Genomic DNA, 27,824 nt, shown 5'->3' on the forward strand with positions numbered 1-27,824 from the left:
TGGAAGCACAAAACTGATTATTAAGAACATCATCGTTTACTTTGTTTGAATGTTAAAATTTCATCTAGTGTATTTAAGTATTGCTCCCTATTGTACAAAGTGATGTTTTATTCAATTTTGACATATTTGTTTTTTGTCTCTTTGACAGACCATTCCTTGCAAAAAATGTCTCCTTGGTGCCGACAGTTGTATACACATATCTCAGGATCATTGTTGATCATGGCAACCCCACTTTGGCAAGGCTGAGACAAAAAGAAGTTGAACTATGTGCAAGCTTGTTGCACAGTGATGTAGGTGTTGCTTCAGTGAACAGTGATGATTTTTGAGTGGTTTGACCATTGACTTAATCATCTGTTATCAACTTTCAGGCTCTTCCCTCAGTTGTTTACAGTACCTACTTTGAAAGCTGAATGGTTATCCATAGTTGCTACATTCTGTGATAATTTGAATGTGCTCTCAGGTGCTGTCTTTTAGTTTTGTGCCAGTACAGTCTGTAAACAATTTGTTTAAAAAGATGTATATGTTCATGAAATATAGCTTTTTTGTTTAAAAATCAGCTATGTGCTTTATGAGCCAATGTTTGTTTACCTTTTTTTCTTTGTCAATAGTTCTGTTGCTCATCTTCGTGGAAATCATGAATGTTTACTGTTTTATTTGTTAATGTCATTCACTTTGTTTGTGCCAGAACTTATTTGAAAAAAGCTGTAAAGGCCTCACAGCATATTGATTTACAAATGCTCTCCCATCACCGTCTGAGCGATGATATTTGCGTTTTAGAATGTTGAATTTCTTTTGCATGCTAGTGAATAAAGGATTCTTTTTTTGTTTGTGAATACTTTTAGTGGCAAGAATGCATGAAGATAGGGAGAGACCTGGTCAGACTTCTTCAGAATGTTGCAAGAATACCTGAGTTTGAAGCACTTTGGAAAGCCATCCATCTCAACCCCACATCTTTGTCACCAAATTTCACGGGTTCGTACTTACTTTTCAAGGTGATATTAATTATGATTTAAACCATATATAGATAATGCAGGACGTCCTGGGCAAGTGGTTAAATTACAGTAACCTCGTCCTACGGTGAGACAACTGAGGTTTAGCTATACAAATTATACTTCCAATTTTGCATGGTGGAACTGCTTTTTTTCTCAGTCACAATCTAATCAAGTACCATTTCGACTGCCTTATCTAAGTAAATACTTTTGCTTTTAACAAAACATTTCACTAGGGTCGTATATTTTTTCTGAAGGGAGGTGTGTGCATAATGGAGTTCTTGTATGTGTTCTATCTGACCTCCACACTTGATCTTTGCTGACTCTTTGAATTTTCTTGACGTGCTACTTCATTCCGAGCTCCCTTGTCATGTCTACATAACGTGATGAACAGGCCCATGTTTACTGCAATGATCCATACTTTTATGTGTCTGACTGGTGTCTTGACAGCTTCTGTGGCAATATGGTTTTGAAATAGGAATGATGTGAGAAGGAGGAGTTTAATTTGATTAATTGTTCATGTTCCTGTTGTTATATGTAATCATTTACTCTTTCAGGTGTTTCCCAGCTGCTTCAGAGTCGAACAAAAACGAAATTCCTCGTGGGAAGGCTCACGCCTGACATGGAGAATAAGCTCATATTCTTGATAACCAAGGTTCGAACTTATATGTCACGTTTTTCATATTTTTCTATTAAGAAAGGAAGATGAGTTATTAAATCTTACATATTTGTGTTGTAAGTGCAACTGAAAATATCACTGTTTTTTGTTCATAATTGTCAGGGATATTTCGTCCGATGTTCAGTGTCTTTCATTCTGTAATTTCATATTGAAAGATTGTTTGCTTGTCATGTGGTAGTTTTTGGAAGAGTGTCATCCTGCACTGTACATATTTCTTATTTGTTTGGTTTCTTTTGTGTGCTGTTGACCATAATTGCTTCGCTTTTTTCTTCTCATACTTTTTGTGAAACTAAGTAGAATATGCTATTATCTATGTTTCTGTATTATTATAGATTTGTGATGTTTTAGGGTTTGTTTTTTTTCTTTTCAGGTCAGGTTTGGAAATCAAAAAAGATATCAAGACTGGTTTCAGAGACAGGTAAAGAATTTCACGATGAAGCGATTTAGACTTAATTTTATTTATTGCACATAATATGATTAAGTTCGACTTGAACACACTGGAGCTCTGAGGGGTTCATTCTTGCACTGGTAATGTGTGTTGTGGGGGGGGGGGGTGTTATAGGAAGAAAGGTATGGGTCAAGATCTGGTACAGACTGCCATTGTCATGTCGAAGAAAAATGTAGATGAATGGCAGTTTCAATTATATTTTGAATAACAAAGCTCTTACTTGTACAGCCGTTTTTTTGTTCTCTAGGACATGCAGCCCTTTTCCACACTGTGCAGCATTTATTAGATTATTTAGAGCCTTCTTTTGTACTGGAAAGGAGATGCTACAACGGAGACTATTGTTAGTACGAGTTAACATAATTCAGAATGCAATGATTGTGAATGTGAGTCATGGTGTGAAAATGTTTGTGATCTTTGAATGGGCCTTCAGATTTTGAATACAGCATTTTGTTGGAATCTTTTTTCAGTATTTGTCCACCCCAGAAAGTCAGTCTCTCCGCTGTGATCTGATTCGCTATATCTGTGCAGCATTCCATCCATCCAATGAGCTCCTATGTTCTGATATTATCCCTCGATGGGCTGTCATCGGTTGGCTGCTGACTACTTGTACTGTAAGTAATGACTCTACACAGGACTTGTAATTGCCTGCATAAGTTGTTAGATATGAGGCTAAACTTAAATTCTTGCTAGTTGTATTCGTCCAGACCTCGATGCTTAAAATACTTTAGTAACTCCTTTTCTTAACCCTCCTTCCCCTCGCACAAAGGAAAAAAAAAAAACAGTACATATAATCAAGGCCTTTATGTACTTTACAGGTCGAAAGTATGTTTTACCTGTGCTGTCCTTTTTTTTGTCTCTTGCGCTTTGACTGTGGCATAATATAGTGCATTATTGTTATTAAAGTTATAAAGGAATTGTGTCTTGGGGTTTATGGAAATTATGTTTTATTTCAACTAATTGTACCTTTGTTGATACATGTGCAAGGGCTTTTGATTTCTTGATGATGTTAAATTGTAGTGTCCTTGCAGTTTCCTAATTAAATACTCTTATTTTATTACATTTAAGTGTTATACTTGGCATCAAGTTTTGTAAAGACTTTTTCTCTATGCTTCCACAGTCCAATGTAGCTGCCTCTGATGCAAAGCTGGCACTGTTTTATGACTGGCTTTTCTTTGACCCTGAGAAGGAGATCATGAATATTGGTGTGTTGAGTAGTTGTCCTCACTGTGTGTGGGAACCCTCCCCTCCCCCCAAAAAATTGCATTTTGTTTGTGAATTGTAAAAATAAGTTCAATTTACTTGTGATTTTATTTTAATTCTGTGAGGAATATCAAACAAATTGATCTTGTCGGGTTGCATAAAAGTAATTTTAAAAATGGTGTATTTTTTATTGACATATTTTGCTTGTGGTTTGTGCCTCAACTTTTATCTAGCAAAAGGTCATGTGTTTTTGTTACTTTTGCCTCTGCCTCACCCACTGAATGCATTTTTATTGGGCATGACTATAAAAATGTTTGGGTTTGGGAACCTCAGTGGGTCTCTCGAACTTACGCAAAATATGCCTCCTGACTTGAGTGAACCTGAAATCCATTATTTAGATTCCTGCACATGAATTCCCTATGTATAGAGGATTCTGCCAAGAAATTATTATAGTCAGCAGCTTCAAAGATGGCAAATAAACTCTGTGATACCCAAAGTTCTCTTGTCTTTTGGATTTCACATGCCTAACTGGAACCTGAAACAAATTACATGTACTTCCCTAATCCCTTCTGTGCATTTTGTTTTCATTACATACTTTTTTCTGTGCACTTTATTTTCATTATATTTTGTATTTATGGACTGCCTGGATTTTTTTCCTCTGTAGAGCCTGCTGTCCTTGTGATGTTCCACTCCATGAGACCTCATCCTGCCATTACAGCAACTTTGTTAGATTTCATGTGCAGAGTAAGTAGGAGGGCTGTCATAGCCTAGAGGTTAAGGTCCCTGGTTTGAATCCGGGTAGCAAAGGAAAATTTTTCTTCTCTAAAATTGTCTCCTTTCAACTCCTTTCCTGCTCTGTAGCAATGTTCTGTCGTCTGCTTTGGTCTCCTCTTTCCGCCCCCGCCCCTTCACCCTTTTGCCCCCTCGTCTGGGCTCCTGACTCTTTCTGCAGCCTTTCTACTACTTCTCATTGGCTCCTTCTTACTGCTGTCTTTCAGCCACATCCCTGATCTTCTGGTAGGAAAGATCTACATCTAGCCTTCTTGGACAAGGGCGGAAAATCTCGGAGGTGGTGTGTGCAAGTTGCGCACATTAAAGATCCTTTAGTGGTCTAAAATCAATAAGAGTAGGCTTCAGCCGCCACCCTGAAAAAAAAATTCAATATTTCGTACCAAATGCATATGTTTATTGTGTCCTGTGCGCTCATATGACCTTATGCAGTTGCGAGTGCCGTAAAACACTTTCCAGAAAAAAAGTAAGTAGCTTGAAGAGGGTTCTCAGGTCTTCGGAATATTTGATGTTTTACTTTTTTGTGATTTAGGCAGTCTTTTGTTCATAAGCACTTGCTCGTAGTCATGACCTGAAGAAGATATGACAAGAATGTCACAGTAGTGTCTGCTTAAGATCCCATCGCTTACAGCCCGGTTTGCATAAGATCAAGCTGTTTTAAGAAAGATCACACTCTGAAAGTCTACAACGCAGGTCGTCCCAAAAGATGGACCAAGAGTGAAATTTTCCGATTATTGAAATGCCCATTATGTCACAGATCAGCCACTCTCATGAACGTGATCACATGTGCGTTGTATATTTCGTTGAAACGTTACAATATTTGCCCCTTACAGGATCACGCTGAGGTGTGAACTCGCATCCGCATAAATTGTTTTCCCGAACCATCGCACTAGCATCCGAGTTCTCCACCTAAGCTTACATCACACACTGGATGAGTTAGGCCTATAAATTCGCTCCAGGTGGGATTACATCGGTCTGAGAACTCTTTCCTTACCATTGATGCAGTTGTCTCTACTCCTGAATTTGCGAGAGAGACTGAATTTTAATTGATGTGGTCACAATGTAATGTTGCGTATCGACAGAGGCGGGGGTACTTTGTCAGAGATGAAAAGCTGTAAATTTCAGACAGATAAGGGGGATGAGCAGCTGGAAAAGCGTAGATCTTGAGACTCACGACAGAATAATAAGTGAAAATGGCATGTCTTGTGCCACTGTGATTGGTCATCATGGCTGACCACTCCTTGCTCGCCATAAGTCACAAACCCATCCAGTAGATATGTCAGTTCTTTTTAGAGTAAAGGGAAACTATTTTACCAGTTGTGGACCGAAACATGGATCATAACAGATTCTTTCCTTGGTGCATCCTGGAAGGACTCATAAAATTTGTTACCTTGAAGTACTTCCTCTTGAAGGGCAAGGTCATATAGAGCTGTTTCACTCAGACATTCTCAATTATTTACAAATTGTGTAACCACGGGAATTAACCTCGTGCTACTGAGTGATTTCTGAAAAAGATGAGTTTTGAAAGTGTGTGAAGAAGCATGTAATCAGCAATACAGAAATGATTGCCTCACAAGCGACACTTGTTTCTGTTTCTTGAGCATATGCATGAAAAAAAATTTATTTTTCATTCTTTCTACAGATAATGAACAATTTCAGTGTGACTCACTCTGCCCAGATACGAAACAGCATTTTTACAGCCTTACGCACCATCCTGGAGAAAAGAGTGTTGCCGTAAGAATTTCTGGGTTTCAATTCCCTTGGTCTAGAAATGTTGATTTATTACCATAATGTACTCCCATGTGTCTGCTCCTTCTACTTGCTTTAGTGTCACGGAAGATGCTCTTCACAACTCTGGATTAATTAATGAATCATCTTTGAGTGTGTGCGTTGGTGAGAGAAAGTTTTCGCAAGCTTGTTTGTTTTCTATGGTTTGTTTGGGGGGGGGGAGGGGGGTGTCGAAAAATGCTGTGAGTTTTTGGGAGTGTCCTTTGCCTCACCTTTTCTTAACGGAATGTTGCAATAGTCCTGTTAATATTTAGCTGTGTGTTGAAGAGGATAGACAGGAACGTATTTCCTTTGAATGGGATTGTATGTATTTGTGATACACTATGACTATGAGATATATTTCACTGTCACGAGACATTTTTTGTTTTCTCCTTCAGTTCATTGTCTCCATTGTTTGACAACCCAAAGTTGGACAAAGAGCTCAGGAATTTGTTACGAGAAAATTTTTCAGAGTTTTGCAGTCAAGAAGGTAAGAAATATTCTGTACAGGTAAAAAAAAAAATTTTCAAGCAGTGAAGAGGCCCACTTGTAATTTTCATCATCTTAAAATTAATATTAATTTAAACTATAGTTTTTGACTATCAGGAGTTTTTAAAGAGCACAATTGTAATGATATTTGTTTTCTCCATTTGATGGGTGGTCTTGTGCTGAAATGCACCTTAAATCTAAGATAGGCATCACTAATGTGGGGATTGGGGGAACAAAATCATATTTTCTTTCATATCCCATTTGCAGTCATGAAACAAGTATTTCTGTTCATAATGTACTATCTGTGGTCAAAAAAGCTATACTTGGCATTATTTCTATGGTTTAATTAACAGTGGTGGTTTCTTTACTCGGAATACCATTTTTAATGGCCTGCTCATTGAGGTCAAATTTACCCTTTTGAAGCAAGTAATTGAGTTAAGTGTTAATATGTTTTTTCTTTTCAGTGAAAGATGTGGCATCGATAAAGAGTGAGCTGGACATGGACACTGGAAACAACCACATAGGGGAGAACAATCTGTCAGATGCTTGCTTCAGTGATGATGAGGAGGACACTGTCCCAATGGGTATAATAATGATGATAATAGACTGCACTGATATAATGCTTTACCCTGTAAAATTATAAGCACAGAGTACTTTACATCGATGGCATTATTAATGAGAGTAAAACCTCCATGTATGAATTAATTATATACGGACAACAGTGAAAACAAGACACTGCTAACTCTTAACTCAAAGATCTTAATTTCATTCTTGGGGCTCTGAATTTCTTTTTGTCTGTGAATGACCATTATTGACGTGTTTCAGTATCTCTGTACAATCAGCCTTCTAAAAGTAAATCTACTTGAAAATTATTGACTTTCCATCAAATTCTGCACTTCGTTTGGAAACCATGAAAACAATAGCAAATTAAAGAAAAACAAGTTTTATTTTAAAAATGGAAATAACAAAATATCTGTCATATTGCAAGTGGCCCAAAACAACAGTGCAAGACTAGTATTGAAGACAAAGAAGAAAGATCTTGCTCTAAAGAATGTTAAAAGCTCAGCACTAGCTTCCAGGGGAAAAAGAATCAAATATAAAGTTCCTACCATCTGTCATAAATGCCTTAACAATAATGCTCCATCATATCTGTCTGCACTTTTGATACTTTGTGTTTAAACCCGTGAAAATGATTTTTATTCTAATGTGCCTGTATTCTTCCAGCTCGTTCTACTTGTTTGCATTAACAAAATTTTGTTCACATCTTGAAGCAAATCAAGCAATGATTTTACTCGTCATATTTCTTGTCTTTACAAAATTCATATAATATTTCAGGCAAAATGAAAGAGGAGGTTGGGTTCAGGCCCATTAAGGAATCTGCTGCATATGTGGCTGTTGATATCACAGAGCATCTAAACCAGTTGAGTGGTCAGATCCATGATCTCACATCAGAACTGCAAGGAGAAAGGTTGGTATATTTTAATTTTTGTTCTATGCTTTTGCATGTTCGCACCAACATGTCAAAGCGGCATCTGTTATGTAATGATAAAGGGTTTCACCGTGGCACACAGAAGATGTGATTTCAATTCTCGAGTAGAGAGAATTTTTATCAAGCATCTCCATCTGTCTGCTGGGACATTGTATCCCTTTCATCCCAATCAAAGCCCGTCTCCTGAATGATCTTAACCCCTTGACTGTGTTGTAGACATATCTCAATGTATTGATATTCCGCCACCCAGTCGGCTTTAAACATATCTTATACAACACTAAAAACCCATGGTTTGTTTTGTTGATGTTTCAGTTTTGAATAAAGAGAGTGACATCCCTCAAATGCTTATCGTTTTAGCTATGAGATCATAATATATCTATATGTGAGACAGCATGGTGAAACGAGGCGCTCGTCAATAAAATTAAAGTGAAGAAACTGGCATTTTTCTGTAGGTTTGTGTGAATTTGTATCGAATTTTTTTTTTTTCGCTCAACTCTTTTCATACCCATTAAAGAACACATTTCTGTGTGGATTTTACTATTTTAAAAAAACGTTGATTAAAAGCACAAAAAATTTAAATTTTCAGTTTCCACAGACCCTCAAGCTAAGGAAATAACTCATCTTTGGCACCCATTTTCTCGCTAATTTTACCTCTGAAACCAGGTGACCCCCACCTCCTTCGTTCGCAAATATCTCGACTTCTATTTAAGATAAATGGATATTTTTTCACCCAAAGCAAGACAAATGAACAAGCTTTAAGATGATACCAATAACTCTACATGCCCAGAACTTGACAAGAGCCTGATTCCTCCGCATTGTGACACAATGAGTGGAAGTGCGGGTGTTATAACCAATAAAAGAAACTGAGGTGTGTTATTTTACTTATCCACATCGTGGGAGACAGTCAGAGCAGACATGTTAAATGAGAACGTTTGTTCACTCTCAGTACTTTCAAATTGTTTTCCACCCCGCAGAGCAGTGCCACTGACTGAAGTGTCTTTAGGCCATTCCCAAAGGGGGGACTTTTCTCGTTTTAATGCACTGTAGAATTGTAAATGGGCTGGTCCCACAATGTCATGCTCATAACCATAACTATGCCTGACCTACAACAGGGAACTGCTGCTTTTTCTTTCCTAATCCTTACTATCATCCTTTTCCTCTACTTCTTTTGTATGTTTGTCACACTCTTGTCTTCTGCTATTTCCGGAGTGCCTTTTTAGACTTTGTGCTGTTGAAGCTAGAGAGGTGAGCAAAGTAAGCCTGATTCCCTGTAAGGACTTCTCTGTTGACATCCACCCCTTGGCACTGATGTAATCTTATGCAGTTGCAAGCGCCCTAAAACCTCTACTAAAACTTTTTTTAAATTGTTTTCATCGTTATGGTTTTTTCTACCTGGTCTTGTCAGTCGGCAAAGCCATCTCTTCATTTCTCTTTCTATTGATATATATATAGTTTGAAGGAAGGCATGAGCTTTGTGACCGCTAAAACAAAACGAAGTGTGTTATCTTACTTACACTCATCCTAGGAGGCGTGGCCAACATGTTAAATCGGAGCGCAAATTTAGTCTTTGCACTTTTAAGTTGTTTACATCATTATGGCCTGTTCTACGCAGGGTTTGTCAATGGATGAATTCATCTCTTCATTTCTCTTTCTATTGATATATTGTTTTATTGACCTGTTTCTTAATAAACGAACAAATATCAATTAAAAATTATGACCTGTCATATCTTGAGCAAGGTGGAATTTTCCTTAACTTAGCATATGGTGTGCATAAATGGTTTGCCATCAAAGCATTAATTGTGTCGATGTGGGTGTAAAACTTCTACAATAACATCGTAACTTTGTCAAAAGAAGGTCTTGAACAATAGAAATGACTACCTTAAATACACTAATACTGTACTGTAACATAGCTTCATAGGTAGCTCTATGACCCTGTCTAGGCTTTGGGGTGGGGGGGTAAAAAAGTTCAAATTGTGCCCGAACCAAATAATGGAATTCATGGTATATTAGAAGAGGATATTTAATGGATCTTGAAAATCCCATTGGAAGGTTTGCCTATCATCTCTTTTAGTCTGGAGCACAGCTGTTTGGGACAATTTTTGTGCTAACAATGAAATGTCAATTTTCTTACAGTAATCAAGAGATGCAGTGTGACCTTACTGATCAGCTGATGCAGAGAGTCATCCAAGAGGTCAGGGACTGACTGTGTTGTTTGTTTGTAAATTTGACTTGAAAGTTGCCCCAGAAAAAGAAAAAAAGGAGATTAAAAACTTCCCAAGTTTGTACGGTGTGAACATGAAGCATTACTAGTGGAACAATTAAACTCATCATAGTACTTTTGAAATGGTGAAGAAAATGAAATACGCCATATATTTTGCCCATATTTCCAAGATGGCCACCATTTCTGCTAAAGTTTCCCCGCAACTTTGGGATTACTATTTTAGAGTATGTGTTACTTACCTATCGCAAACTTTTTCCTATATTTCTTCCAAAAACGGATTACTAGTGTCGACTCTCCTTTAAAACCTTTTATTCAAGGGTTTCTGTATGAGATTCACATTATCAGCTTCACAGGAAGATATTTGTGAAAGGCAATTGATTTTGAAAGTTCAGTACATGCAAGTAGCTGCTCAATGATTTTTTTAAAAATTGAAGATGTAGAAATTGCTTAGAACATGCTGAAAGATGGCAGATTTGTGTTTTGCATGTAGTAATACTAGATGCGAGAACTTTGTTTAGGTATTAATCATGAAATCAACTCTGCTTTGCTTTACAGAAGCAAAATGTCTAGAAGATATCCTCATACTTTTCATTGTAATATTAACAAGGAGACATGTTGAAATCTATGCTTTTCTCAGTGTCTGACATTTTCTTGAGAAAGCTGTATTTCTACTAGTTCATTCACTGTTCGGTATTTATCGAGTGAGGTGTTGAAAAGAATTTGTTTTAGGTTCTGATTGGAAATTTTTTTGAAGTATTGAACATGATTTTGTTTTGCTCTTTGCAGGAGGATTTTGACCAAGACACAACTTCTACTCTGGCGATTTGCCTATGCCAGATACTTAGTCCACAGTTCAACAGTAGACTGTTCCCAGAGGAAGTGGATGAGGAGTGAGTTGCACTTCATGAAGAAGCATAACGCCTGTTATGCTGAATAAAAGATTTTATATGTTGTGCTGAATAAGAAATTTGATATGGGTTCATGGCGGGTGCTCTGGTGTGGTATGCTTCTTCTTTCCTATCAAACATCTATCATCCTTATCTACCCTTCTTCTTTTTTGTTTGTTACTCTCTTGTATCACCTCTAATCTTCTGGTGCTCATATGACCGTATGCAGTTGCGAGTGCCATAAAACCTTTCTAAAACTACCACACACAAAAAATTTATATATATTGTTAACTTTGAGCAAAGTTTCCTTACCATCCATCTTTTACCAATCTAGCCTTGTGCCTGTTGTCACTATTTTTGATATAATTTTTTGCATTCAAGTGCTTTCATTCATAAAACTTTTCCTTTGACAAGACATTCATCATTTCTATTTCTATATTTTCCATGCATGTGTTGAGGACTTTTATGCAATATGTTTTTGAGACTTTGAAATACATTGAACTATAGCTATTATTAAAATTATAGTTTTGTAACAGGGAAAGGTCAGGGAAATATAGCTTTTTTGAGAACATCCGAGCAAAGGAATGAATGGAGAACCATGATCGCCGATGTCTGTCGCAGATCTGGCACTGGATGATGATGAGTGTGTCTGTGTTTGTGTTTGTTTTACTCAGTATGCAACTGATTGTACATGATCTGCTCTCACCAGTGATTTTTTATTTTGCTCCTCCCCTAGGTCAATAGAGGATTCAATAGGGTCACCACTGTTTGTAATATTCAGGTAAATGTTTCTTGTCTTTTATTTGTGGTTAATATCATTTGATATGAAAACCAAAACTGTATTATAGCTTCTTAAGGTTTGAATTATTTTATTCCGAAATAAGGAATAAATGTGCAACAACTGATATTTACCTTTTTTACTGACGGATGGTTTATAATTAATGTTTGTTGACCTCTTTTACAATGACAGAAAGCTGTCGCAATTCTTTTGCCCTTTTTAATCTTTTGATCCATTTAAGATCTGGTGTCATACTTTGTTGACATGCTTACACCATGATGTACTGGAGGTTTTCAATGTGTGCTCCTGTCATTCTTTTCACTATACCGAGCCACCCCATGAGTGGTTAGAAGCAAAGATCGTGCATAACAAGATTGTTCACTCTGCCAAAAAAGTGTCCGTGGAAGTCCGCTCATTGATTCAGATGGCGCTACAGTCTTTGTTTTAAAGCTCTCTTTCGTTTCTCTAGAAGAAGAATAGGAATAGCACCCCCTTGCGTACGCAGATCAACTGCTGTTCATCAGCTGTTTGGATTCGTTCTGTGCGGAGTTTTAGGGTTTTTTATTCTAATGACCTCTCGCCGCTCATTCTAAAGTCAAATTAAACTAAGAAAACAGTCGCCACCGGAAGAGGTTTTTTATCAGCGTAGCCATTTTAAAAAAGCGTTCTTCCTGAATTTTAATTTTAATTTATTCAAAAACTTGTTAGTTTCACTTTTATTTTTTCTCACAAGTAAGGTAACTGTTCACAAAGGGTGCACTCTTTCGAAGAGGTCGCCACGGGATTTTGAGGACGCTTTTGTAATTGGCTCAAAGAGAGGAATGAACTATATTTATTACAGGATACCACCTGTGTACCCCTGATTCTAACCATCCCATTGTGGCCTCTGTCTGTTTGCTTCTTCAAAGGTCTAAATGATCATTACTGTTTCAATGTGCCTCTCTGTAAATGAAAGGACCAAGACATTTGGGAAAGAGGATGTTCAAACCAGCCTTTGTTCTCAATAGATTTCTCAGCCAGATGTCAGAAGAAGACCCCCGGCGCCAACCCTTGTTGCAGTTGTTAGCTGAGATGTACATGAAGCAACCACGTGTGGGCTATATGATGTTGTATTTCCTCAAAGTCAGGTAATTAATTCCTGAGATAGTAAACAAGAGTTTCTCTTAGAAAAAACAGCATAACAACTGACACCACATTCCCCCAAAATGTTATATCTGGCTTTTATTCTAGTAAGGTGAAAATGAACATACAAAAGTCCAGTTCCTACATAATTTATCTGTCGCTTTGGCTTTATGGTGGTCGCCAGTAGTAAAAGCCTGTCATTACGGCCTTAAGCTCAGTTGTGGCTCCAACTTAACCTTTCTCTGTTTTTCGGTGGACAGGATGTGTGATACTTTTGAATTTCAATAGCCTCATCTTGCTTCTTGTATATGCAGTAGTCTGTGTATAGATATAGATTCCTTACCTGTATTTCTTGTATCTTTTATCTATCCAATAACCCATTGCTTGCATTGTCAGTGTGTTTTGAAATGAACTGACAGAAGTTAATGTGTCTCAAAAGTACCATTTTTATTGACAGGCGTAATCAGCATCAAGGTTGATACAGAATTTGTGTAAGGTGTTGACTCGCATTGATCATAATACAGATTTTCACAATGGGAAATGAAATAAGTTTTTAAATAAAAAGTGACAAAATGTGCCATGCTTTGCCAAGTTTAATTCTCTTGCACTTGTTGATTGCTCATGGATCAGTGCATTAGTTATTTGTGTCCTGTTACTTGTTTTCAGCAAAGGGAGTGATGAAAAAATGGGTACCTACAAAGACTTCTGTCAAAATGTTGATGGGAAAGATTTGAAGTCGTGTCTGACCAGTGATCTCAAGGTATTATTTGTGTTGTCATTAGAGTTGGCTGTTGTGTAGTGTTGTGTCATTTATAAAGCTGTCGTTTTGGCAAAATGTGATGTCATGTATACACTTGTTTTAATTGATTCGTCCGTTTGGTCTTTCTCTATTGTAATGAGTTTGTTGTCCTGAAGGATTTTCTGAACATTAACGAAAGTGTTCGGGAGACACATTCATAGTTATTGATGGGATGTGGGGTTTTGCTGCTGTTTTCTTCTTTCTTTTTTTTTACATGTAATTCTTTCTATGTTGGTAATATCTCGTATCTCGTACTCTATTTTAGTAGCTTTACAGATTTTATTAGGCTTTTTTTTTTCAATCATTACAATGTACTTTAAAACAGGACATGCAGAGACTATTTTGTTGTTGTCTATGTTTACTTTGGTAAATGGGAAAGTCTTATTATTTTTACACGTAACCTATGGAGCACTTTTCCATGAGATTTGGAGATGTTTTATTGGTGGTTTCAGCTGTGCCAGGTGGACGATGTGAGATTATTCACGTTTCTGATTCCAGACGTCTACACACATGTAAGTAGCACTTTTCTTCTTTCTGTATTTCAATTTTTGATGGAATCCTGTCAAACATTTGTGTTTTGGGGGGTTTTTTGTGCAGCTGCTTGGTATTTACTACTTGTCTCTATGTAAGAGAGCAGTCCTTTGCACTGTGCTACATTTCTGTGTTTGTATTTTGATTCTGCTCTGAAATAATCAAATTTGACTCTTTTGAATTGTTGAACTCATGCCTACCTCTGGTTGTTTTAATAAGAATTTAGTACTCCGGTCTTATTGATTTCGTTGCCAGCTGTTCCGATGTACTCAGCCCAAAATTTATATTTAAAACATTTTATATATTTGCAGTTTCTTATCTGTGGTATCAGGTGCTTGTGCTCATGAAATATTTTGTCCAATTTCAATCCCTAAGTATTAAAAGAAGGAAGTAAAGTTACACAAAGTAGATACAAATTTTTAAAGAATGAAATGGTTTTTCCTCTCTTGTGAAAAATTTTGCTTTATGGGCTTAGAAAACTGAACAGCTTGCAGACTTATGTATTTGTTGTCATGAGATTGATGTAAAATTATGACTTTTTCAGTTTCCAAGCATTGCATCTGGGGACGCCACTATCCTGAACTTGATTGTCTCAAGTATTGATGGCACACAGGTAAAGACATATTTGTTCAAAATTGTACTTTTCTCTCAAAATACTTGGTTTCATCCTAATAACAAAAAATGTATGCATATGTGGTTGTATATATATAAAATACTAATAAAAATGTCATGTGGACAAATAACATTCTCCTTTTAAAGTGTACTTGAGGGCCTTTTCATTATCCTCTTGTTTTGCCTTTTTATGTTAAATCTTTTCTGACATTTTTATTTTAATGACACTGTATTGAGGTTGCTTCCTCTTGTCTTTTTGTATTTCAGCTGCAAGACCTGATTTGTCAGATTCTACAAGGCCACCTGATGATGTTCAAAAACAAAGAGACATTTTTGTCAGTGTTGAGTAAGTCCATTTTTGCAACTTTGGACACTGGTTGATAATACTCTACTTTAGTATGTTACTCTACATTTCTCAAGCTTCTGGAACTGTGCTCATATGTGCTCCTCACACCCATTTATGGAGAGCACAAATCTAAGCTTTTTCAAGTTATACGTTTGAAGTGTGAAGTTTCAAGGGGGGCTCTCATGGCCTAGAGGTTAAAGTGTTCTCCTCTCATTCAAAGGTCGCGAGTTCGAATCCGGGTAGGGGCGGAAAAATTTTCTTCTCTAAAAATTGTCTACTTTCACCTCCTTTCGTGCTCTCTAGCAATGCATTGTCGTCTGCTTTCGTTTCTTCTTTCCGCCCCCATCCCCTCACTCCTTTGCCCCCTCCTCTGGGCTCTTGACTCTTTCTGCAGCCTTTCAGCTGCTACTATTTGGCTCCTTCCTACTGCTGTCTTTCTGCCACACCCCTGATCTTCTGGTAGGAAAGATCTACCCCTAGCCTTCTCGGACAAGGGCAAAAAATCTCGGAGGTCCCGTGTGCAAATTGCGCATGTTAAAGATCCCTTGGTGGTCTACAATTGATAAGAGTAGGCTTCGGCCGCCACGCAAGCAAAATTCAAAATTTCCTACCAACTGAAAATGTTTAATGTGTCCCGCATGCTCAAATGGCCTTATGCAGTTGTGAGTGCCGTAAAACACTTGCAGTAAAAAAAATAATTAATTAAAAGCAAAAAGTTTCCAGGACTGAGCAATGATGGGAAATTCCCCTCAACGGTGGCCTGTTATTCCCATATGAAACTGTCCAACATGCGCTCTTCTATTAACCCGACCCATCAGGCCTTTGGCCACAATTTTTTCCTCCCACACCCAGCTTAAACGACTCCTTTTACTGTTGGGGATTCCAATATCACATACCAGAAAACTTATGTTTATTATATCAACTTTAACTGTGACCTTTTACTGTTGAAGATATCTCTTCTTTCATTTTTTCTTTTGACAGGAGGGATATATAATATGTCTGAGTTGATTTGTGTGCATTTTCTTTATCCTTCCTTTGTGTGTGCAGATGCCAGCTTAGAGTGGGAGACGATTGAGCAGTACTTCCTGTGGCAGTTGGTCATGGCTCACAACATCCCTGTAGAACACATCCTCCCCATCTTGCCAAAGCTAGAATTTACTGGTAAGTTTGCTCTGATGAGGCTGCTGGTGGTGAACTTTAGATGAGACTGTTGTGCTTTTATGATGAAAAATTATTTTTCCCCCCTTTTTTTAAATAGTAAAATTGATCCTCAGTGTTTTCATGGTTTGTTGCTAGTGAAAAGTACCCATACCAAGTGTCAAATCCATTGTTGTCTGTAAGAGTAAATCCTCAATGAAGAGCTGGTACTATACCTTTTTGGGGTACTTTTGGCTTGCACCTCAACTACAGGAAAAGGGCATTTACTTTAACAATCAAGATAGTACTGGACCAAAAAAAAGATCACATTCTTCGGTTCCACATTCTGCACAAGAAAGCTTTTCAATTGATTGCACAATTTGATCTCTGGTATTGACCGTTTTGTTTAGTTTGACTGCAAAATTATTTTTTATGTGCGTTTTTTTTAACATACATGTTAAGGAAAGCATTAGCTTCCAACAATGTGGGAAATAACAATTTTTACAATGATTAGACAGAGTACAAACCAGTAGTCCATGTTCTTTTTTTTCCTCCTTTCCTTACAGCCAATGCAGAGGCCCTTACAAGCTTGATGGTTCTCCTCAAACAAGTCAGGTGAGTAAGGTTAACGCATCCTTTGTGTGCTAAAGGGTCTCCAGGTAGGATGCTTGCTACTTATGTCAAAAGTGGCAGGGTGGAGGGGGGTTGATAAGATTTTATTTCATCCCTTCATCTTAGAATTGAAAGAAGAGGGCACTCAGTCCATTCAGAAAGGGACAAACACTTTGATGGTCACTTGTGCATACTGGATACATTAAAGTTGGAATGAATCATTTTATGTATATAAGAGTACTTTTACAAAAAGTGAGTGTGGCTGCACGAATGACAAAGAACAATATTTTTGTTGGAAAGGGTATATATTATGTTTTAGTTACTCATTCTCTGGATTGAAGATGCTGCCAGGGGAACAGTGAGAAAGTGGGATTATGAATTGACATTATAATTGTCAGTGTAGCATGAAAATAGATTAGAAAGGGTTTATCAAGAACTTTTACATACATGTTTGCTTATTATGTGTCCCCCAAGCCGTATATTTTTACTACTTTTCAATATGGTACCCCGAAGAATACTGTTTAGAAATTGCTTTTCCGTCACAGGTTTTGTTTGATATATAAGGTTCATTGGGTGTGTTAATGCAGGTAAAAGTTTATTATTTGTTAATCATTTCGAATTTTTAAAAAATAGAAGTTGTTTGATTTGAAGGATAAGGATAATTTCTTTGAGCACTGCAGCTTTGAGAAATAATTATAGTGAAACACTGAAAGTGTATATTTTTCGTTGAAATCTATATGTAAGAATTGTATTATGTCAGTTCTGTAACCACCATTCTGACTGAATTAATATGAGTACAGTTAGGGATGTGCATTTCTCTCTCTCTCTCTCTCTCTCTCTCTCTCTCTCTCTCTCTCTCTCTCTCTCTCTCTCTCTCTCTCTCTCTCTCTCTCTCTCCCTCTCCCTCTCCCTCTCCCTCTCCCTCCCTCCCTCCCTCCCTCCCTCTCTCTCTCTCTCTCTCTCTCCCTCTCTCTCTCTCTCTCTCTCTCTCTCTCTCTCTCTCTCTCTCTCTCTCTCTCTCTCTCTCTCTCTCTCATGGGTATCTACTGAAACAAAAAGAATAAGACGAGAGGAAAGACCTTCATTCATTGTTTATGTATTTATTTCAGTCCAAACTGGGACCTGTTGCGGCCAGTGCTGTCTCGGGAGTGCAAAAAGTCTGACTTCTTCACTGTCTCCATTCTGAAGTACTGGGCACAAGAGCATGAGGATCGCTTAGCAGAACTCATCAACTTTCAACTCACAAAGCTCAATGGAACACCAAAGAAAAGACAGAGGTATTGTTACCTTCATCTTTTTGTAGCCTCTTTACTTATTTATTCCGTAAATTTAACCTGTCAGCATACACACTGTCTGTTTTGTCTATTCTGATAAGAGCACTGTCTCTGTAGTTGGTCAGTATGGCAGAGAGGAAGGGGTTTTTTCTGCGCTAAAACTGCACCTCCAGTCTGTGGGAGACGCATTGGACTAAACAAACCACTAACAAACTACGAGGTCTGTCTCAGAATAAAGTTTCCCTGTCATGCTGTCCTCACATATAATTATAAATCACCTTGTATTTGGTATCAACAGAAAGCTTATTCAAATACCTATTCAACGTAGCAACCACCAAGTTCAAGACATTTCTCCATTTGATGTACCCAGCGGTCAAAGACAGTGGTCAGTGATCATTTGTCCAAGGTCCCGGGTGCTTTTACTCAATTATGCATTGGACACACCTCTCTAACGCATAAGAACCTCCTATAGGGAGATGAAAAACCGTTTTGTGTTGGATGCGACACAGATTTTACCATTAGACACATTTCAACAGAATGTCTAGACTTCAGAGAGACCCGAGGGAAATATTTAAAATGCAAAAAATTGTAAGATCTGTTTTCCATCGTTCATCCCGACAGAATATGTGATTTTATAAAGGTCATTGGCCTTTACGGAAAATAGTAAATACAGTTATTTTGATTTTAAACAGGTTATCAGTTTTATATAGTTATTTTACCTCAAGTTTTTAACATTTTAAAATCTGATCGTTGGCCCGAACCAAGCTGTGCAATGAACTACTGTGAATGCAGCCAACTTATGTTTTGCGCACTCATATGACCTTAAGCAGTTGCGAGCGCCGTAAAACTCTTACTACTACTGCTACTACTCTTCCGCACTTATTTTTTACACCAGCTATCAAAAGAGTCAGTATCATTTTTTAAAGGCATTTTTAGCTTTGTGGGTTTTCTTTTCTTTTCTTTTTTAAAACAATTTTATTGATTTTATGGGACAGAATTCTCTGTAGACATACTTTTGGAAGAGAATACATGTTGACTGTGACACATCTGTATGTGTATTGTTTTAGAAAAAGAAATGTTTCAGACTGGTTAGAAAGTAATGCAGTTTTACAATAATGACGTTTTCTACATTGTTTGATTTCATTACCTTTCTGTGTTTCTGTCTGTCTTCCTTGCCATTTCCCTGCACTAAATGGTCATTATCATGCCTTTATTCTTCTTCTCTTAACTCAAATTCAACTAACCTCATTGTGTTGCAGAACTGGTGGTGGCATTAAGAAAGATCATCCAACAGTTGATCAGATCCTTGCTCACCTAGATCACATGCGACAAGTTTGTCGGAATATTTCATGTAAGTAAAATGTCAGCCTCTCGTGTAAAAGCACTTGGTTTGTCTCCGGATTATTCAGGCTTGACAAGTTGGAATCATGGATAATAACAACAGATTTCGTTTATGTGAAGTGTGTACTGTTTTTGTCATGTGCTTAGAGCTGTTTTCTTCCAGCTGTGTTATTTTCATTGATAAAGGGAAATAGATTGTGTGTGCAGAGTTCCATCTTCAACCGTTTCGAAGTTTTTTCTTTACTTTTCATTTCTCTAGAAATGAATTGATGTCTCAGAGACTGGAGAAAACATCAGCTTCATTTGTTATCTCAAGACCAATATTTAAATTTTCTTCCTTCTTTATGGTTTCATCTAACAGACCAAAACTGAATGTCTGCAGAGTTCATCTGCCATTGTTTTTGCTTTGTTTTAGGGTTGTTGTTGTTTTTTGGGATTTTTTGTTTGTTTGTTTGTTTTGTTTGCTGGTTGTTGGTTTTTTTGGGGGGAATGCTTGTCTTTGTAGCTCATAGATCCACTTTAATGTGGTACTCCTGACTTTGAAGTACTGATGGGAAGATCTTAATCTTCACTAAGTCTTGGGCTGTGTGATTTTAAAATAGGAGGACTTCTGTTCTTGCCACCAAGAATAGATCTCCAATACCCTTTGACTTTTTAACAGTTCACTATACATATGTGACCTCTCTCTTCCCTTCAACACTTTATTGTTTCTTATATCCTCCACCTTTGTTGTTACGGGTTTGTTTGATTACAGAACTTTGCTTTCATAACTTTTTGTTTCTCATTGCAGTTTTGAATCATGAAAATATCCAGCATGCTCTACAACAAGTGCAGATTACCGAGGCACAGAAAGCAAAGTGAGTCATGTTTGCTTTCCTTTCTATGTATTTTGTTTGCTTTTCATCATGCTTTACTATTGTACCACGTTACCACCATTGTCTTGGTCGAGGTTTTCTTTTCAAGGTGAACATAAGTAACAGTTGGAGTTGGTTGATTTCGGCTTGTAGAATTCTGTTCTTTTGAGAACTTGTACATTGTGATCACCTGTAAGAAGAACAAAACCGTCTCACACAAATTCTTCTTGTACACCAACTTGCAGCCCCTCCGGCAACAACTTTTTCCTTTCGCCCTTTGCCAAAACAACACTCTGTACTATATTGTTAGGGAGATAATTTTTCAAGGAATCTTCCATCTACAACATTGCACTGAGCTGAAAGGCACAAGCCCAACAACAAAATTAGTGAAAGGGTTTTGGTTTGTTTGTTTTTTGTCTTGTTTTAGTGGGTTGCTTGGATAGAGGTCTTTACTTTGAGGGACCTCTGTTTATTTCATATAAATGTCAAAGTTCTTTTCAATCAGATATTTGTCTTTTTCTCTTTCTTTGGTTAATGAAGCAGGTAGTTTATGAGGGCTTAACTTCTTGCCTTTGTTTATTATTATAGTCTGTTTCTGATGAACAGTCACAGTTGTTAGTTGACTTGCCAAATAAGCTATCTTTTGACATACAGTCAAAATTGTCCAAGACAAGCTACCTATTGTTAAGGGGACAAATGGTTGTCTTAGACCGGTGGACGCCTTGGACAGTGTCAATATGTTAAATACAAAAGGTGGGAAATGGTTATTTGTACACAGGGGATTGTCTTGGACAGGTGGCGGGTAGAGTAGGTTCGACTATACTTTAATATCTTGTAGAGTGCCATCAAGTTTTCACTTGACCTCCAGGTACAGTGACCTCCTGGCCCTGGCCGAGGACATCGATGACATGAAGATTGTGCGAGTGCTCCGTGGAAGGAAGGCCTCCAACGCCAGCGGGCTCAGCCCCAAGCACACAAAGAACAAAAAGTCTGCAGAGAGTGACAGCGGGGGCAGCGACTCTTCAGATGTGAGTACATTATGAGCAGAGATATATTTTTCAGGTGTTTTGTCTTCAGGTAACTTGTCTGCAGGGTTCTGTTTGTTGCTACAGTAGTCTACGTCTAAATGCACGGTGCTCGGGAGGGCTCCTTATCGTGTGTTTATACGGAGTGTGCGTTTACATGAACCTTTGCAAAGGGAGGAATGGACGCAGTCATTTCATTGCCTTGATATTTTAGTGACCTCCCTTTGGGGTGGGGGTCACTTTGGCCGATAATGTGACGACACGTGACTGTTTTGTTAAGAATTCTCCGGCTGAGGTTAGGAATACTAAAGGCGTTAAATGGGGTGGGATGGGGGGAGAGAGAAAGACAGACACAATGTAATGAATGCACTATAAAATGTCGGGAACAGATAGCCTAAGAGGAAACTGTTAGAGATAGTCATAGAGGCAACGGCTCAGCCCCATGGCTTCCCAAGCCATAAATTCATGGACAGCAACAAAATTATAGATCTCTACATTCAGAGAAACATTTCTCTTGTGATTCATTGAACAAGTACATTATAAGTCCTTCGAACACAGCTGATTAGGCTAACTTGACTAATCTTAACAATCCTATAGAGGCCTGCCTTGTGTTTTACGGCATTGATGCGTGTCGCGCATCAGGCCTAGGTCTAACTGAACATTACATGCAGTCACCCAAACACCAGTCAGAAACCTTCTCTCAAAGATGCATTCCCACAGTGACCGATCAAAAAACAGGTCAGTCTCCTTCCCCCCCTCCATTTCACCGACCAGCCATAGACCGGGACCTAAACCTGTGTGTCTGTGGAAAGTTGGGTGTGAAAACGCTGTCCATCGCTCTCTTTGTTGGCCATGAGGGGCAGTCTCACCAAATACTCGGTTTTCTAAGTTCGTCTCATGCAAGCTGTGCAGGTGTTAGTGAAAATTTCCCATTGTCAAGCTTTACCTGTCAGTGTGTTTCGCGGATCGGAGCGTGCATTTAGAGGGAGTAACCGTGCGTTTGTACGTCTAAAGCATTTGTACGTCTAAATAATATAGTTTTAAAAACAGGTCAGGTGACGAAAGCGTGTGCTTGAGCAGAGCGTGCTTTTGTATGGCTTACGTTCAGGCGGAGACTACTGTACTATTCTCTGTCTTCTCTTGCTTCTGGTTTTTTTACTTCTGGGGTCTGGTACGAGGATATTTGTGCCGGCCTCAGATTCAAGCCACATCAGAACTTTTTTTCCTCTTTCTTTCCCTTGACTACTCCAATCTTTTTAATTCATTGCAATAATGACATAGCAAATTGCAAAGTTGTGTCCTTTATAGAATTTTTAGAGGTACCACATGAACTTTTCAGACTGAATGTGAGAAATTATGTATTGCCGTATATATGAGCCTTTGCCATGAGGTGGGTACCTAAAATGCAGCACCGAGGGTTGATGATAGCAGTTTTTAATATTTCGTTTTTACTTGAATTTTTCTATTCATGTATATCTCCTCCTACTAAAACATGTATTTTTACAGACCTACAGATGACATGCTAAGCTATGTTACGCCACATTACATAACATCAAGTCAAATTCTTTCGGACATAACTATGATGACACATTTTTTAGAATTTGATCATACAAAATTATTTTAACAGTTGTCTTATTGCTTTAATTTTCAAACATAAGCATGAAGAGCATATAAAATGGTGACGATCACAGAAAAGAGAAATTCTGAATGCCTTTGTGTTTGCATTTGTGTTATCATAGTTATGTCCAAATGAAATGAAAAACTTTCCGTTTTCATATCTTAATTTCTTTTGTGAAAATTTGAGCAAACGATTCAGAAGGTTCAATTTGAATGTTAATGATGAAAAAATGCCACTTTATTTGCATTTTCCTATTAATCTCTGCAAAATATTAAATCTTTCGAACATAACCATGATGACACAAAATGAAAAATACCCTGAAAAGTAATTGATAGAATGTAAAATTATTTTGAAAGTTTTCTAATTGCTTTACTTTTCAAACATAACAATGAAGAGCATATAAAATCACAGAAAAAAGAAATTCTGAATGTCTTTGTGTTCGCAGTAGTGTCATCATAGTTATGTCGAAAAGAAATGAAAAATTTCCATTTTCATATTTTAATTCATTTTTTGACAATTTTGGCAAACAAAGATTCAGGAGATTCAGTTTGACTCATAAGGCATGCTAATGGTGAAAAAATGCCAACTAATTCATGTTTTACTATGCAAAATACCAAATATCTTTCGAACATAACCACGATGACACATAATGGATAAATGCTTGTCTTCATTTTTGAACATATCATCAATTTACATCAAATTTTTCCCTCTGGTTGACATCTAGCCAAGCACATGTGGTCGCATCTAGATCTACAACTACTTGACCATTAGAACACAGTGCAATGTTAATCATTACTTGGTTTAAATTTAATTAAATTTTTCAGACATAACAGCTTTTTTTAAACTTGACATGTTAAGAGTCAATGACGACTTCAATGGATTCGTCTCATCCATCGTTATTCTTCTCGCCGTCTTGCATCGCACAACAATACGCTTTGAATGGATTGACAGGAACAATGCACATTCCACAAGCCCTATTATTTCTCTTTCTGATTGGTTCTTTCGAGCATAACAAATGATGGCTGAGCATGAGGCGTCGCGGGGTTTCCGTTTACTGCAAAATTATGCGCAGTCACAGCTTCGGATTCAGTCAGGACCGAGAGTAAACATTGAACGATATTATGCTCATTCCAGGGCCCCAAAATGGCCAATAGAAATGAAGTCACGTGGAATCGAAGTTACCTTGCGAAAAGACTACGCGAGTTATGCTCAGAAATGAAAATCTAGACGGCTCACAAAGAAAAAATAGCGACAGATATCATTATTCCTGATATAGCACCACAAATAATGTAGTGATAGTAGTTAAAGTGTAGAAGGACGAGTTTCTCAGCAATTATTTCATTGTTGAACTTGATGACAGAAAAAATATGAACTCGACGCGTCACGTTTTGCATTCTAAAAATACATCGATTTCAGAACTAAAAATATTTGTAAGATTTCTTCTGATGGCCCAACTACTATTTCTCTGCTCCCGTAGCTGAAACATCATATTATTTATTAAGACCAACATATACAAATTTCAAAGCTGTAGTACCATTTTTATTGGAATAGGAAAGGATTTTGTATGGTATATGAAAAAAAAACCCTCCTATTGGCAAAGGCTCATATACAGATGAGAAATTTAGTCTGCACACTGCTTTGTCTTTCTGGCTCTTCTGATGCACATTGTACCGTTGTACTTCATTCATTTTGCTTTTATTTAGAAGATTTCTTTACTGCGGAACAGTTCTATATAAGGGAAAGATCTCTTATCCGCAATGATTTGACTCTAAGTCTAAGGTGCATCTGATTCCAATGCAAGCTCCTTTCTGGTATTTATTTTCAGGATGAAATCAAACCTCAGACAAAGAAAAGGAAGAAGATGGCGGCTGCAAATGTGGAAGAAGACAGCGACTGAATAATGCATACATATTTGAATCATTCGTAAATATCCATTGAGTCATTATCACATTTTACTTGTTACTTGTTTTATAAGTCAATATATTATGACCATTCATCTAGGACTTAATGGGCTTATCGCCTCTGTGTTTTCATCAAAGTCACATTTACATATTGTAAAAAGTTTTCATTCAGACACAACTGCAGCAGGTTTACTTCATCATGTACATGTATGTACCACTTTTCATTTGCCACCCCGAGATTTACATGCTATCATTCAGACCAGAATGTTTTTAAAATTGTTCATTGCACGGAGATGAAATGCATAAAAATGAAATGTCATGAAGCAAAACGTGTTTGATTTGTTTTCTTATATTCTTTAACTGTTATTTATAAATGAACTGATCTGTTCTTCGCAGACAGTACAGTAGTCTCCGCCTAAGATCCTGGTGCTTGGGAGGACGGAAAATGTGGGATCTTAGGCAAAGTGGGATCTTACCCGAATGGCCAGGGGGAAGAATCCACAGTAACTCATGGTCAGGTTCATAATCTGTACAATGATCTTCCCTTACTTTAAAATGAACTGACGTGACTCCAGGGCACTTAAAGTTCTTCTCAGAAGTTTGACTTAGTGGATGAGATCGGCTCGGGATGATCGCCCGACTCGTTGGCCTGAAAACAACACGTTTGTTTTTGAGGCAACAAGTCGGGCGCGATCGATTTGTGCCACGATAGCCGTTTTGCGCCATCAGTCTGTCGAGCAAACCGTCCCGACCTGACCTCCCCAATAGTCCTGTTTGGACTGAATCATCTTTTACTTCTTCTAAATCTAGCTAAATCTAGACTCTAGATCTAGATAGGTATAGAGTAAACTCAATCATAAACACGAACTTCTGATTACATAGCTTGCTTGGTTCCGTAGATAGATAGATCTAGTATAAAAATTTGTGAAAGACTTAAAATCTTACACCAGGAGGGTAGATCTAGACGGATCGATTCATCCAGAAAACCACTAAAGGGGTCGTTCAAATATAATCTTATGCCTGGAAAAGGCCTAAATATGGGGGGGGGGGGGGGGGGATGTCTTGACTCCTGTATAAGAAAGGGGGGTTCCTGAACCAATGTAATATTACACTTTTGTCAGGTGAAAAAATAAGTAGAAAAATAATTTATGATAACATAAATTTTTTTTAACGAAACATGACTTAAAAAAGAGTAAACTCTGCTATTCGCTTAGATGTTTTTCCTGAAAAGTTCCTCTTATACCATATTTAATTATTATGTCATGTGTGTATGCATGTTTTTCATGAATACTATTATGTAAAAGTAAAGCGCATAGACCAATGATTGTAAAACAGATTTGCGCAATATAAATGTCATATTATTTATAAGCGAATAAATATTAGTATTACGGGATTTGGTGGGGGGGGGGGGGGAGGAAAATGTAAGAAAGGTGTGGGAAGGGGGGGGGGGCAAAAAAACCCCAAAAAGGTGTAGGATTATATTTGAACAGCCCCAAAACCACGCTGGTCACACCTGCCCAACGTCAGCGGGAGTTTAAGTTTAAGGACCTGACACATGTACACTATGCAACTTCCATGCAGTTGGGTTGGGGTTTTTTTGGTACGGTAGACATTCACATTTAATTTTTGATTTTGAGCTAACAAAACTCACGTGGGTTACTTTGATTGCAATGAGAATACTACAATGTATTCCATTACTTCCATGACATTTTAGCTATACATGTCTTGCAACTTTTGTTGATTTTTCTTACAACTTTTTGCAACTTTTGCTATTTTCAAATGCAACTTTCTCTGAGGACAGATTTTAAAAAAAAAAATAAAATGAAAGGCAGGTTCACTGCCAGCAGATGATCCCTTTACGCAGCGGCGATCGGACTGTCCACGAGTATGGGCGACAGTCTGTCAAGGAAGTTAGAGCACAAAACTGAAAGACGAGAGCGATGGTCGGGAAAACGTAAGCGTCCTCGAGTTCATAGTTTGATGGAATGCAGTCTGACGCTTGCTTGTAGGCCCTCCATACCTTGTGTGTGATGTAAGATCAGGCGGACAGCTCAGGTGATTGGGGAAAGCAAGGCATTTATGAGTTCACTCCTTGGTGCGATCCCGTCTGGGGCGAACATTGTAAACGCTTACGGAGATGTGATTGCATTCATGAAATCGAGAGTGAATGATCCATGACGCAACGGACCGTACAATGATTGCACATTTTCGCTACTTGGTTGATGAGCTGAGCGCGCCCAGGTTCCTTTTTCTTTTTTCTTAATTCTTAATTAAATACAGGAGAAAAATAACCAAAAGTGGGATCTTAGCCGAATGTTGATCCTTCAGTGCGGGATCTTAGGGGTGACTATCATATAGTAAAAATTCTGTTTTTCCAAAACAGCAGGATCTTGGGCGAACCGGGACCATAAGCCGTGGGATATTAGGCGGAGACTACTGTATTGCCCGTGTTTTTCAAGCTTGTAAAGGGAAAATTACATGGGCGTAGGGATTGAAGTGTCTGCTTACAACTCATATATATGCAAGTTTGAACATGGGTTGATCCAGCTGAATGACGGTGGATTTTTGGTTTTCTATGAACACAATGATGCTTTGTCTGACTCAATGTGGAGGGCTGACTCGACCAACAACTCTCTGTTACAGAAATTTTGACAGGTGCGAAGTATTTGTACATGTTGAGCAAAGCCGTGTGCCACAACACAGCTTTCTCCCCCATAGGCACAATGGACACAGTTTACATAATATATTGTGACATCAGGCATGTTTTTCTTTTGTAACCCCCCCCTAAATTTTACTAGGTTGAACATGGACATTACAGGATCATGCAAGATTAAGAAATGGTTTTGTCATAAAGGGCATATGTCAGGTTCTATAAATACTGTGCTAATTAGCAAGTAATAAATGCTGTCGCTTCAA

General features: G+C 37.8%; 1 protein-coding gene across 2 annotated transcripts in view; it reads left to right on the plus strand.

Moving 5' to 3' along the window:
- Nucleotides 1-25,237, plus strand: part of LOC101847930 (integrator complex subunit 3) — a 42,560-nt gene extending 17,323 nt beyond the window's left edge. Inside the window, exons 8-33 of one of the 2 annotated variants that reach the window (XM_005091022.3) lie at nt 149-290; nt 843-972; nt 1,547-1,644; nt 2,039-2,086; nt 2,584-2,727; nt 3,234-3,318; nt 3,981-4,060; nt 5,748-5,839; nt 6,271-6,362; nt 6,826-6,945; nt 7,697-7,829; nt 9,984-10,041; nt 10,858-10,961; nt 11,668-11,739; nt 12,744-12,863; nt 13,525-13,618; nt 14,110-14,169; nt 14,733-14,801; nt 15,068-15,146; nt 16,194-16,307; nt 16,850-16,898; nt 18,005-18,172; nt 19,429-19,520; nt 20,301-20,367; nt 21,233-21,392; nt 24,833-25,237. In XM_005091022.3, the coding sequence (XP_005091079.1) occupies nt 149-290; nt 843-972; nt 1,547-1,644; nt 2,039-2,086; nt 2,584-2,727; nt 3,234-3,318; nt 3,981-4,060; nt 5,748-5,839; nt 6,271-6,362; nt 6,826-6,945; nt 7,697-7,829; nt 9,984-10,041; nt 10,858-10,961; nt 11,668-11,739; nt 12,744-12,863; nt 13,525-13,618; nt 14,110-14,169; nt 14,733-14,801; nt 15,068-15,146; nt 16,194-16,307; nt 16,850-16,898; nt 18,005-18,172; nt 19,429-19,520; nt 20,301-20,367; nt 21,233-21,392; nt 24,833-24,904 (2,542 nt within the window). In that variant the 3' untranslated portion in view covers nt 24,905-25,237. The remainder of the gene's footprint in view (nt 1-148; nt 291-842; nt 973-1,546; nt 1,645-2,038; nt 2,087-2,583; nt 2,728-3,233; nt 3,319-3,980; nt 4,061-5,747; nt 5,840-6,270; nt 6,363-6,825; nt 6,946-7,696; nt 7,830-9,983; nt 10,042-10,857; nt 10,962-11,667; nt 11,740-12,743; nt 12,864-13,524; nt 13,619-14,109; nt 14,170-14,732; nt 14,802-15,067; nt 15,147-16,193; nt 16,308-16,849; nt 16,899-18,004; nt 18,173-19,428; nt 19,521-20,300; nt 20,368-21,232; nt 21,393-24,832) is intronic. The other variant, XM_005091023.3, reaches the window with a different exon arrangement.
- The last annotated feature ends 2,587 nt before the right edge of the window (nt 25,238-27,824 follow it).

This window comes from Aplysia californica, unplaced genomic scaffold, assembly GCF_000002075.1.
Source record: "Aplysia californica isolate F4 #8 unplaced genomic scaffold, AplCal3.0 scaffold00025, whole genome shotgun sequence".
In the NCBI taxonomy this organism is placed as follows: Eukaryota; Metazoa; Mollusca; class Gastropoda; order Aplysiida; family Aplysiidae; genus Aplysia; species Aplysia californica.